We start from the raw sequence: 12974 nt of genomic DNA, 5'->3' as shown, positions 1-12974 counted from the left end.
TAATTGAATATTGATGGCGCTTATTAACTTCCGACAAATTAGGCGATCTTGTCCACGAATCGGCATGTACGAAACGTACTCGTCCATTGAATGTTCGATACGATAACTGCAAACCGCGCAGATATTTCATTTCATGGTTGCAGTTACAAATATTCCGACAGATATTCGACATATACGTATACGAAGAGCTACGTACCAAGTGATTTTTAACATCATACAAGCGTGTCGTATGTATACAATTATCATTGTTAAAGTGGTTGTTATCACAATTATACCCGTGAATTTGACTACTAAAACGTAAATGTAGTTCTCCTCGCTGAACTGTCCCGATGAAATATTGTTTTGTTTCTGGAGAGATTTGTTCGCCGTTGCGAAATTACCAGTGATAACCGAGATAAATCGCATTATTACCAGAACGAGCCAGCTGAAGATACCGTACACTGAAAAAGATGATCGTATTTGTAAAAAAATATCTATGTATGAGAAACAGATTCGTCGAGAAATAGTTGCGATGATCCGTCCGTCAAAGAAGACGGATCATTCAAGGTGTTCTTAGAGATTTTCTTACGAAGTAAGATTGTCGTCATTCGTCTCGTAAATTTTCCATATATCTTCGCTATCTCAATTTCTTCGGAATTTTTCAATGCACTCCATTCACTGCCAATCAGATGTAACAGTAATTTTGTCTATAAACGACACAAAAAATATATTCTGTGAACAACATAATTCATCGCGTGATCAGAGACAGAAAACGCAATCGCAAGATAAAATTTGAATATCTCGAAAACAATTCGAGACATGCAGATCTATACTTATTATTATTTCGTTCGAATTGTTATAATCATCTATAATTTCGAAGCATAATAGTTTATAGCAGCATATAACAGTACGTGAAAAAAAGAACATTGCTTTATTTGTATAAAATGTTTTTGGAAACTAACAAAGTTAAGCCGAGGAAAAATAACTCACTTTTTTCTTGTTAGTTAAGAAGACAAGAAACATTAGCATGCATATGCTAATGGGAAGAACATCCGATAAGATCTCTAAACCTAATTTAAAATTGTATTCTTGGATGAACAGTGTGACCAACTAAAATCGAAAGAATGTATTAATACAATAAACGTATCAAAAGAATACGTATGAAAGTTGCGCGAATACTCCGAAATATTGTCTCGTTGGTCGCACTGATACGTACCTTATCAACTATGAAGGAGGCCAATACACCGAGTATGAACACAGCTCGTACGTACCGGAATTTGGTATCGTATGGCCATAAGCCGCATAACAGAAGAAGTATTCGATTAATGTTGTAGCTCCAACTCTCTATCACGATCATCTTTCCATGAATGTCGAGGTGTGTATGCGCTCGACCATCCTTGAAGACCTCTTTCTTCCCCCTCTCTTGGTGCGAGACATTAACGCGGTGCAGTCTCGACGCAAATAATAATTTGCAAAATTACCCTTACTTACGCGCGGAAAACGATCGATAATAGTTTAGTGCACTTTTCGATATTCACGCGAGAAAGAAAATTGGCCCGAATTAACTAAAATATCGTCGCGACGTCTGGTAATACTTTACTCGCGGGCGAGAACGACGAAATAAGATTTCTGAAGCGCCTGAGTAGCACAGACACGTCTGGTAAGCAAGGTCCGTCGATCTGTGTGACGCTATCATTAGAGCTCGAGGCCATTGCACGTTGCTTTGACTTTATTAATGTTTCTATTACTGGCGAAATCGTCCGTACGTTGGAGCTCATTCAACAAGAAATGCAGTCGCGATGTAAGAGCACACCAAGCGAGAGGTAATCGAGAACTGCTTAACAACAGTAATTTGCAGAACAATTAGAAGCCTTTGCGCGGTGTAACGAATAGCTGTACTTGATATACTTTATGGATATATTTTTGTATCAGAGCATTAAATGTACGATGCGATAAGTGATATAAAATCATTTATTGACGTCATTTGTTATTTACTCATGAACAAACAACGGAGGACGTTATCGTTTTGCTATAACTCAAAGTCTATATCTCTACTGGAGAATATTTCTACGTGAACTGCGGGAGCGCGGCAAAGTGGCGCGCTTTCCGCGTCGTGCTACTTATCAAATTGCTGCGTCGAGTAGATCACCGTGAAGTAAGACATCGACATGCTCGAGAGCTACAACAAACGACCCCGTGGGATTAATGGAATGTCGGTGGACGTTCCGCGCGGTTTGACAAACCTTACCGTGGTGAAGCCCTCCAGCGATGCGACGAATACATTGCTGGCATTTAATTTAGAACCTTTCATGTTACATTGCATCATGAACAATAGCAGTCTTTGTACCGATACAGGCGCTGTGTACCACAGCGATTTGTATCTGGAAAGATGTTGCAATTAACTCAAATTAGTCAGTGAACAATCTGTCGTCTTAGCGCGATCGGGAGAGGCACGGTATCGCGAAAGTGTTGCCAAATGTCGCGTTTGTAAATGTGTGTTGTAGATATCGATTCATTTGTGTTGATTTCGATGCACAGAAAGAACAAATAATGTAGCATAATATGCAAGGAGACTTTAGAGTCACTAATGAACAACAGTTTCTACAACAACGAGGGAATTGGTAATTATTTTCGCAGTTGTAATCACGGCTTCATGATTTTCATGTAGATCGTAAAAAGAGTTTTGTACAATACAATAAAAATATGGATCTTTGTTATATTGTACTATCACAGAAAAGTAATCTAAATGATTTTGCGATCCTCTTTACATTATTGCTCTCATAATACATAAACAAAACGTATAGTCAACATGACCCTCGGCGTCGATTTGACCCAGTCTCTACTATGTTCGCACGCGTTATCCAACGAGTCAGTAGCGAGTAAATGCAAATTTCGCGAATTTCCTATGCAGTTTGGTGGAAGAAATACCGTCGCGCGCTGGAATGAGACACGATACTCACATCGCGTTAAATAGCTCGTTAGCGTGGTCCACGATCAATTGCCCGCTGTAATTACCTGCGAACAGGTAAATTTCATGTCCAATAACGAATCCCAAGGCCGCCATGAATTCGGCAAAATTATCCATGTATACTATTGCTTGCAGCAACTGTAGACCAATTAGCGAATGAGATAAACGATATCACTGATTATTCTTATTATTTACATGCGACAAAGCGATAGAAACAACGAGTGTGACAGCGAGCTCAGAAATAAGTTCGCGTAATGTAAGTATGACGCGACTTTCGGCGATTTTGTAGTGCGTTAACGTTATGATGCAGATAAAATACGAAAGATGTTTACCAGAGACAAAGAAGAGAGAGTTGCACTTACTCTAAATAAGTTTAAGCTTAAAGAAATGACCCCTATCGACGTCATACTGGACAAAAACACAATGTAACTTGACATTAACATTTCGATGAGCCTTAAAAGAAAATCGTGGCATTCAAACATCGGAATTTGCTTTGTACGATTCTTTCATAGACACTTACTTTTGCGCATTTCGATGAAGCTCCACCGACTTGATGATCCTCTCGATTATCACGTATTGTCTATCGGAACGCGCTATTATTTCCTTATCTACGATGTGTTCCATCCAGTAACTAATCGCATCAAGTTATATTTTAATATGACCGCGCGGTGTGAGATCGTTTGTGTTCTAACGAGAGTTCTCTAACCGTCGATAACTTCGTGAGGCGTAGCGCGCATTTCTCACCTGGAGATTTTGAATATCGCGCAGATGTGTAAAATAATTGACATGAGCATCGAACCGACGGCCACCAATGTGAGCATACCGATAATGACGCTTGCCATAATATACAAGAAAAGAGGATAAAAATATATATTTTGATATCCAGAGTATTCGTTCACGGGTGACAAGTAGTGTATGCGTGACTCGTTTAGCGGCAAGTAATAATTGAGAATGTCCGGCATCATTACCATCGTTGCGTAACCAAACACAGCCACCGACGTGAACGCTAAGTTGTATAAAATACGTTAGGTTACAACGAGAACATTATGGGAAGAACATCAAAGTACATTGAGACAAGAAACGAAAGCATTCGTTAATTACTGAACAATTTGTTATCACGAATGTGCAAACTTAACAAGCTTCTATTTCTTTTTTTTTTCTAGAAGATACAGCACCTTTTATATTACTTCTTACATATGAGAAAAATCATTAGCTGTCTTCCTTGGCGAGCATAATGTTCCACTATTTTAATTTCCTGTATGTCCGTGAATATCCGCCAGTCGTTTATTATTCGCTCTAGTATCTGTTTTATCTGCATTATGTGAACTCGCCGTCACGTAAGCGCGATAATTTCTTACGAAAATCGACTTTTTCGACTTACCATTTCGGCATCGTAGAAAAAGAGATTAAACTTTATGAAGTAAATTATAGCCGGGAATGCTTCCCCGAGAATCCGAATAACGACATCCAAGTGAAAGTCAACGATAGTAAATTGCGTTAACTTAACAGAAAAGAAGTCTTATAAATTTAAGCTGGTCAGTTTAGAGCATGATGTATGAAAACGCGCACATAAGACACATGGACATACACACGAAAAAAAGAGAAAGACATACATATAAAGTGTGGAATTACCTGAACTATCATGTAAGAAAAGAGCAATGCATTGAAACAGATTGCGCGTAAACGTTGAAACTTGGTTTTCTTGTAAGGCCACAGACCGAGAAACTTCAAAAAAGTTTGATTAAGTTTATAGTTGCGATTGTCGAATGGATACATCTTTGTACGATGGTTGAGACGCGAATGGCGAGCGGATCTTCAGCGAGCAAATTTCGTATTTCCTTGCGCATATTCTCTCGCGCAGTGATTCATTTAATGCGCCGACCAATCTTCTCTTGGATTTTTTGCGGGGTATAATGGGAAATACACAACGTCGGAAAGTGAGTGACAGTTGAAGCAATTTAAGCGTTTTTCATGACCGAATGGCGGAGGAAGAAAAGGATTTGATTGTTGCATGGGGTATCGCCGATTTACCGCGAACAAAACGCAGGAAATTTCAGCCATCTAAACGTTTTCGGTGAAAAAGAAATCCTCTCCTGCTAGTAATTTTTTATAAGCAATTACAGACTTTTCTGTTTCGATACGGCGCAAGCGTATTCGCGCAATATCGCTGCCAGTAGCAGCCAAATAGAAGTTTTATTCTCATATCAGCTGTCTCTATCCACCACAAAAGAAACCTGAAGATAACACTTGACATATTGCAAGGAAAACATATTGCAATAAACTATCAAAGGTCGTGTTCCGCACACAGTTAATTGACGATATTCTAATCTTTCATTGTGAGTAATTTTTACATATATAAGTATGTAAACGTAACCGAAAAGTATATACTATGAGAGTATAAAATTTATATGCATGACAAGCCTTTTCTTATCGCAACGTAAGATGAAAGAAGATAAAATTATCATTATTATTGTGTAATCAATTAATTTTACTTTTTATATTTTACGTAATTATAACTGAGATAAAAAGTGGTACATCTGTCATTAAGTGATTACTTATATTGCGTAGGGCTGGCGTGAACGTGTTTTATTTAGTGGAAAGATTATGTTGAGAATCATTAGGAAATAATTTCGATATAGAGCTTTTGTTTACTCAAATACAATACACGGATGATACTCAACTTATTAGTTTAGCGGTCATGTATACGTGGAATGTGTGTATGTATGGTTAATTTATCTTAATCTATTTTAATTTATGATGATCAATATTGATGATTGATATTGACGATCGATACTGACGATCAATATTGATGATCGATATTGACATATGAGAGGGGTATTCGTAATTCAAATATAAGGTTTGGAGATGTACTTTTAACACCTTTATTATGATATAATTGGATGTTAAATTATTGAAATTGCAAGTTTTGTCTTGATTTTCCAGATTGTGAAGGGAAATAATATATTCGTTTGTTGAAAAAGAATAATGTTATGATCGTCAAGATACTTTCCTGCCTGCCAGCAGTACAGACCGTGCAAATCGTCTAAATTTTTTCACTCTTGTCATGTGTGTTTTCACAAAATATTCCAAACTGCGGTGCGTTCCCTTTCTGTATCGAGACAAACAAAAGGAAGTAAAATTATAAAAATTGCATGGGGCGTTCTCCAAATGCGGTTTTTTTGAACTAGCGAGGAAATAACATCCATTGCTTTTTTTTCACATCGGCGCAGGCGCGTTTATGGATTCGTCGCCATGACGTTTGACTCCTTTCTGTGATTGCACTGTCGAGTGTAGCATTGTAGTTCATGACTTACAAGGAAATCCATACAAATGTCCGTCTCCGATTTTCATGAATTTGTAATATATTGTACTTTAGATCAAAATAACAGATACGTTTTTATTATATGTATCTTTTGACAAGTTTAGGGGGTGAAATATCCCTTTGAAAAAAATCGGTTTTTTTCACTTAAAGGGAATATAATGAAAACTATAAGAGATAGAAAAAAATATTTTGAATAAAAGTTGGATGGTTTAAAGAGTATTTTGCAGAAATTATTTGAAAAAACATTTTTGTTCAATCATTAAACTTTTATTCAAAATATTTGTTTTCTATCTCTTATAGTTTTCATTATATTCCCTTCGAATGAAAAAAATCAATTTTCTTCAAAGGGGTATTTCACCCCCTAAACTTGCGAAAGGGCACATATAATAAAAAACGTATCTGTTATTTTGATCTAAAGTACAACATTTACAAGTTCATAAAAATTAGAGGCGGGCACTTGTGTGAGTATCCTTGTTAGTCGTGAGTATTTCATATAATGTGTATCCCTTAGAAGTTACGCGTGTGGTTGAATGCGGGGATTTTCATTATTAGTAAAAAATGGTGTGAAAGGAGAAACTGTTTTCTTTTTTCAATATGTAACACTTAGCCCAAGTGATATTACATGATTTGATCTGAATCTGATAATCATGGTGATATATGGTAATATTTCTCATAAGTGTGAGCAATTTGAGTGAGTAAGATCTCGCAAAGTCAAGTGTAGATACACAAACAATGTTCGCTAATTTGTTTGATGTAATTCAGGCATAAAATCCCCGTTTTAATCATCGAGCATATTTCAGTTGATTGTCCTGAGTATAAATCATAATTATTATGAATATGCAAGCGTAAGTTAAAGTATATAGATAGTAAGTTATAGATATATGTAAAGATAAGATTGGCGTATATAGAAGGGATTTTTTGACAGAAATTATGATGATAAGAGTAAAACTGAAATACTATTGTTCAATCAACTCTTTATTCTTAATATATTATTCTTGTCACTTGTCCTTTGCTTCTTTTTATCGCTGTACATAATAAATAGTATAAGATATATGTGACATGTTTAGAAATTGCAATAATCCAAACTTTCTGAGCCTCTACATATCGCTTACTATACACAATCAATAACGTGTTATTTATTATTTTCGATAAGTTGTACTTCTGATAATTGTAGAGTATAGATTACCGTGAAATAAGATACCGATGAACTCATTAGCTATAAAACAAATCCGTTAAACAATTTTTATTATGTTTTGAATGCGTATTTTTTCATTTTCAGCGAATGTTACGCACCTTACAAAAACCTATTATCGAACTTTCAATTATAGTGCCAACACATAAAAGATATTCTTTCGTTGTGTTCGTCATGATGAACAGAAACAACTTTTGAGTTTTTGTCGAAATTTCGTACCATTTTGTGTTATACCTGTTATTAAAAAATTATTTTACGCTAATGTGTATCTTCCGAACTTTCCGCAAAACTTAATTTCATAGAAATATGATTTCTATTTAAAAAGATTATCAACGGAGCAAATACTCACGCGTTGTAGAAAACTTTATTGCTATGATCCGTAATTTTCTGCCCGCAGCAACTAGCTATGAACATACATACGGTGCACATACAAATCACCATCATCGGTGAAAACAATTCATTTACATTTTTTTGCATGGTTATCGCATTGAGAACCTGTAACGCGAAATTGTTGGCTAAAGGTTCACAATTTAACCGTTTATTAAAAAGAGCTATGAAGTATATATACTCAAGAAAAAATACATACTCGAAAGAAGTTTAAACTCAAAGATATAACCCCAATTACAGTTATTAAGAAAAAATACGGCGCAAAAGTAGTTAATAGAAATGAGCTGCACCTTTAATTAAATAAAAGAAATGGAAGAAAATAATGAAAAATAGAACATACGTAGGGAAGTAACATCACATTGTTGTAAGAAATTTGAGAATATATTACGTATAGACACTGTTTAAAAAAATTAATAAGGGTCTAAGTAAGATGTCGATTGCAAATTAACTACATTCAGAAATAAAATAAGAAATGATGTGTCAAACATAGTAAAAAATCAATTAAACGTTTCGGTCGTCATTTCGACTTTTTTCAATGAAAATGCAAAGAATAACTAGAATTGCATCAACATATATATGTTATGTTGACGGGTAAAACGATTTTCAACTTTTTCATATTTTTTTTAATGGAAAGCGTTGTGAGTAATCTGTTTTGCAAATGAGTATATCGCCAAGTCCGAGTTAAGTCTATGTCCGGCTGCACACACCTGCTAGCGAAACGAGCAAGCAACTCATCCTACTGACTAATATATTGACGCAACACCCTGTGCAAATATTACATGGTAACGGACGTACCACACTTGTGGAACACCGGAAGGACATCTCATGCTTGGCATGAGACTAAGCAACCCAACCCAACTCGTGTGTTATAGGATATTCTTTCGATATTCCATATGTAAATATTAGACTAGTGATCGTATAATAATAGTGTATTATTTTTTTCATCTCCACCCTCCACAGGAGGGTCGGCATAACAAACGAAACGTTTGGCTGATTTTTTAGTAAGTTTGATGCTTCACTCGCTATACATTATTTATGAGTATAATGAGTTGCGCAATTGACATTTTGCATACGCTCTCATTGGCTTTTTTAATTTGTATTTACTTGTGCAAGGGCGTCGATAATTTATTCAGTATACTATACCAACTTGAGAGCTTTTCGATGTATATCCATCGCGGCGACTATATTTCGAGAAATCATGCGATCTTGCTTCTCTCTGAGATTACACGGCATACATTGGCTAATCGAATGTTCAATTCGATAACTACAAATATATACAATGACGCATTCATTAATAATCTCGAAAGAAATACTTATACATATTGCGTATATATTCTGTATATATATTCTGTATTCTCTTAAGTGTTACATTTTAATTAAAAAACCGTAAGTGGATGGCTATTTCATTGATTGTTAATTATTTTAATTGCCATTATGGAAGATAATTTATTTCTATATAGGTAATATTCCACGACTTACCTGGCAACACTAAACATCCCGCAGATATGTTCGACATATACCGTAAATAACATAAACACGGTTATAGCAATGAGAAAGTTGACAAATACACCGATCAACCAGTGGCACAAGAGTGGGTAAAAGTATGTTTCCTCATCGACAAAATACTCCGTTACCGCGTAGAAGTGATGCGGCCGGGTCTCATTTAACGGAAACATTAGATTAAGAATATTCGGCGTGAATTGAAAAACTGAATACGAAATTAGGGACATGACGACAATCACTAAGAAATTCATGTAGAAAATTACTTTATTTGATTATCGTTGTGGTATTAGTTTAGTAATAAAGCACACGAGCATATAGTCAATTAATTTTTATAATGCAAAATGGAGTTTGTTCGAATCACGCGTGATAGCATTTAAGCACGATGACCCATTCAAGTATTTGAGGTCATTTAAAAATATAAGAAGCTAATTATGTCTAGAAAGTAAAGTATTAGGTTAAACCCTAAATAACACCGATCTTTTTTCAAATATCTTTTCATATGGAATGCTCTGAATCTTCATTCCACTAATAATGCATATATTCAACTAATCAGCAGCTTATCGATCTTTCCTTTCCTGTAATTTCCCGAAAAAATAAATGTCGTAGTTTTCGTCGGCAGCTATTTAGGATTTTATCAAAATCAAATTTCGCGCGTTATGTGCACATTTCCGCTGTTCTAATGTAAAATTCTTAATGAAAATAGCGTACTATACACGTCAAGTTATATTATGCTAATTGGCTACATGTTCTGTTCTTTTTGTAAATCATTTTCATACATAACACTGCTGTTGAAAACAGTTGTCCTGACAACGAATATTTACGCATTATCTCGCGTTCTGCTTCGTTTTTCAAGATGTCCCAAGTATAACGAATGTCTTTCCAAATCTGTCTCACCTGTAGTCGGGATATTTCAGGTAACATCTGAATGTCAAATGCCAAGTAATGTCACAAAGTAAAATATAACGTGCGACTCACAGCATTAGGGTTAGTGTAAAACGAACAGTATAATATGATACTTATAAGAGACGGCATGGTAAACGATAACACAGTGATGACGAAATTCATAGTACATTGGTATGTCAGAAAGGACGTTAACTGCAAGCGACGAGCATATGAAAAACGTTGCGTCTTATAATATTCAACTACATATATTCTTTGCTAAATGCATAAACTGAAAGTGAAATACTACGATATAAAGAACAAGAAGATTTTTAGTTAAATTATTACAAAATTAAAAAAAAATATCGACATTTGCAAAATATCGGTCAAGCACCGCACGATTGAATCTGTATAGGAATTATAGGAATAGTACCTGAAAAAATACTAAGGACACCAATAGAGTCCAGTTGATGATGTGATTAATTATTGCGAATTTCGATCGGCGATATGGCCACAGTTTGAACGTGGAAAGAAGTAACTGATTTATCTTATAATAATGATACTCGGCGAAGTCTGTCTCTTCGCAATACGAGGACATTATCGCGAGAGATCTAAGAGCGAGATACTGTCTGGCTGCTTAACAGAACAGTCTGACCGACAATGTTGGACTGTGATCTTCATATTTTTATTCTCGTAAAATAATTTTACAAAATGTATCGACAATTGCAGGAAACTCGCACGTAATGACTTGCGTGTGAGGAAGGGCGATCAACATATGCCACGTATGTTTTTGACGTTTAAGGGAACGATACAAAGTCAAATTATCAAAATTGCACGTTGTGTTCGACAGATGGTTCTTTCTCGCACTGGTGGGAGAAACGATATCCCCACTTTTTCTCTCACCTTGACGCAAGCGCGTTCATGGGTTCCCCATGGAGTCGTCGTGACGTTTTATTGCTTTCTGCAATGTCGAGCGTAACACTATGCTGTTGATTAAGTCGCGAGTGCTTTTTGTAATATATGTCACGTGGACGTATGGACGTGAATATACAAATGACAGATACAAAAAGTAAGTACGTGAAAGTACAAAATTTTCATTTTTTCGCGACACAGATTGTGATGACAAGAGTAAGATAGTAAGATTGAAATACTATTGTTTTTATTTTTAATATATTATTTTCGTGCTTGGTATTTGTTCATTGCTCTTTTCTATCGTTATTTTGAGTAAATTACCGTAGTGTAATGTGACATGTTTACAATTGCAACAGTCGATTCGTGATTAAGGGAGTCTTGCGAGTCAGGAGAGGGCGATCGATCATACGCTTTTATTTTCGATGTCGCGAAGGAAATGTCCGGAAATGAAATTATCAAAATTGCAATTACATTAGTCCGATGTGCTTTTCCCAAGGGGAGTCGTAAGGCAAAAATAACCCCTTTTATATTCTCTCGCGCAGACGCGTTTGATGTTTCCTTGGAGGGTTCGTCGCGACGCGTCATTATTGTTCGTGACATCGAGTCTTGTGTTTCGCTCCGTTGTTCAGATGTTCCTTGTGTTGTGTGTCAGAAGCTACACGTTTGATAGAGTGTTCTTTTCGCTATTAGAAATTGTGCAAAACCCGGCGCAAATACTAGTTAGTCACGTTAAAAAATGTTTTAGTGGTAGTGATTGGTTGAGTGGTGTAATTTTTGAAGTGCTTCCTTTTCTTGGAAGCTCTCAGGATTAAACGCGTCTTTGACGATGATCGTCTGATCTCATAAGCAGTGATAGATTTTACTCGAATTTTAATGAACAAGAGTTTCAAGGATTTGTGTTGCTGCGTGAATGGAGACAGTCACAACTCCGGAATTCAAGGAAAGAAAGGTATGATGCAAATGAAATGTTAACATGATAGATATATTTTCAATGTGGCATCGTTTAAGATGTAGCTGAATTCATGCTAGTATACGCTAATTAAAAAATGTCATAATAATACATTGACCTCTCACTCCGTACAACGGTATCACGGCTTTTTAAATTCTCCAGTTTGTTTAATTTTTTTTCTCGCGGCAGTCGATAATTGAGATAGATACTTGAAGACCGTATTTGTACGCGGAAACTGCGTCAACTCTTTCGGTGATCTCGTGTAAACATCTACGATTTTGACTGCTGACAGCTCGCTCGTATTCTACGTTGTCATCGCATGGAGTAAATCATCGTGAAATAAGATATCGAACGAATTAAAAACGGAAAGATTGTGAAGAGGTGTCCAATTGAATATACGATATCTCTTGAGTCAGTCGCGGAAAACTCAGTTCGATTTTTTGTCTTTTTTGACGATAAAGTAGTTACCTCCTGCAATAAAAGTACAATGTTGTCAGAAAATCGGTGAACTATTATATATTTTGTTGTCTAAAATGTTAGACAACGACGGCAATTACTTAGTGAATAATTTGTTTTTATTGAATGTGATAAAATTTGCTCAAAAATCGAAACGAACTTTTTAACTGACTCAATATAACAATCGTGTCGCGTGTCATCTAGTCTTAACAATGAGAATCTATAGGAACAAGGTCGGAATTAAAGTAATCGATCCTTTATGAACACCGTGAATTGCCTGGAAATATCGGTATTATTTTCTCAATGTATCAACTTCACCCGGAGCCTTCGATATCGTCTATTCGTCACGAATTCTCTTTCTCTCTCTCTCTTTCTCTCAAAAGATAGATAGATAGATAGATAGATAGATAGATAGATAGATAGATAG

At 35.8% G+C, this 12974-nt stretch overlaps 5 protein-coding genes across 14 annotated transcripts in view; 1 reads left to right on the top strand and 4 right to left on the bottom strand.

Moving 5' to 3' along the window:
- Positions 1 to 12974, bottom strand: part of LOC116845905 (mannosyl-oligosaccharide alpha-1,2-mannosidase IA-like) — a 245816-nt gene that overhangs the window by 72378 nt on the left and 160464 nt on the right. The window lies entirely within an intron of this gene.
- LOC116845914 overlaps positions 1 to 12974 on the top strand; it is a 174806-nt gene that overhangs the window by 82483 nt on the left and 79349 nt on the right. Inside the window, exon 1 of one of the 7 annotated variants that reach the window (XM_032819165.1) lies at positions 10355 to 10923. The exons of 5 other annotated variants lie outside the window; for them this stretch is intronic. In XM_032819165.1, the coding sequence (XP_032675056.1) occupies positions 10891 to 10923 (33 nt within the window). In that variant the 5' untranslated portion in view covers positions 10355 to 10890. Of the gene's footprint in view, positions 1 to 10354; positions 10924 to 11955; positions 12092 to 12974 lie in introns of those variants that run through there. One more of the 7 variants, XM_032819164.1, reaches the window with a different exon arrangement.
- On the bottom strand, positions 2124 to 3073 carry LOC116845922. The gene is made up of 2 exons (XM_032819176.1): positions 2940 to 3073; positions 2124 to 2360 (listed from the first exon to the last, which is right to left on the bottom strand). Exons 1-2 carry the CDS (start codon positions 3062 to 3064, stop codon positions 2159 to 2161), a joined length of 327 nt encoding a protein of 108 aa, XP_032675067.1. The 5' UTR covers positions 3065 to 3073; the 3' UTR covers positions 2124 to 2158.
- Positions 3213 to 6393, bottom strand: LOC116845935. The gene is made up of 6 exons (XM_032819186.1): positions 4580 to 6393; positions 4329 to 4448; positions 4142 to 4259; positions 3692 to 3953; positions 3468 to 3578; positions 3213 to 3400 (listed from the first exon to the last, which is right to left on the bottom strand). Exons 1-6 carry the CDS (start codon positions 4721 to 4723, stop codon positions 3247 to 3249), a joined length of 909 nt encoding a protein of 302 aa, XP_032675077.1. The 5' UTR covers positions 4724 to 6393; the 3' UTR covers positions 3213 to 3246.
- On the bottom strand, positions 6585 to 11754 carry LOC116845930. The gene is made up of 9 exons (XM_032819183.1): positions 10664 to 11754; positions 10327 to 10446; positions 10128 to 10245; positions 9328 to 9589; positions 8996 to 9112; positions 8048 to 8138; positions 7811 to 7956; positions 7563 to 7695; positions 6585 to 7485 (listed from the first exon to the last, which is right to left on the bottom strand). Exons 1-9 carry the CDS (start codon positions 10826 to 10828, stop codon positions 7402 to 7404), a joined length of 1236 nt encoding a protein of 411 aa, XP_032675074.1. The 5' UTR covers positions 10829 to 11754; the 3' UTR covers positions 6585 to 7401.

The sequence above is a fragment of the Odontomachus brunneus genome, unplaced genomic scaffold (genome assembly GCF_010583005.1).
Source record: "Odontomachus brunneus isolate Ranch 3 - 2012 unplaced genomic scaffold, Obru_v1 Obru_scaffold_059, whole genome shotgun sequence".
Classification (NCBI taxonomy): Eukaryota; Metazoa; Arthropoda; class Insecta; order Hymenoptera; family Formicidae; genus Odontomachus; species Odontomachus brunneus.
The sequence above is the reverse complement of the archived record's forward strand: the minus strand, read 5'-3'. Positions and strand labels throughout refer to the sequence as shown.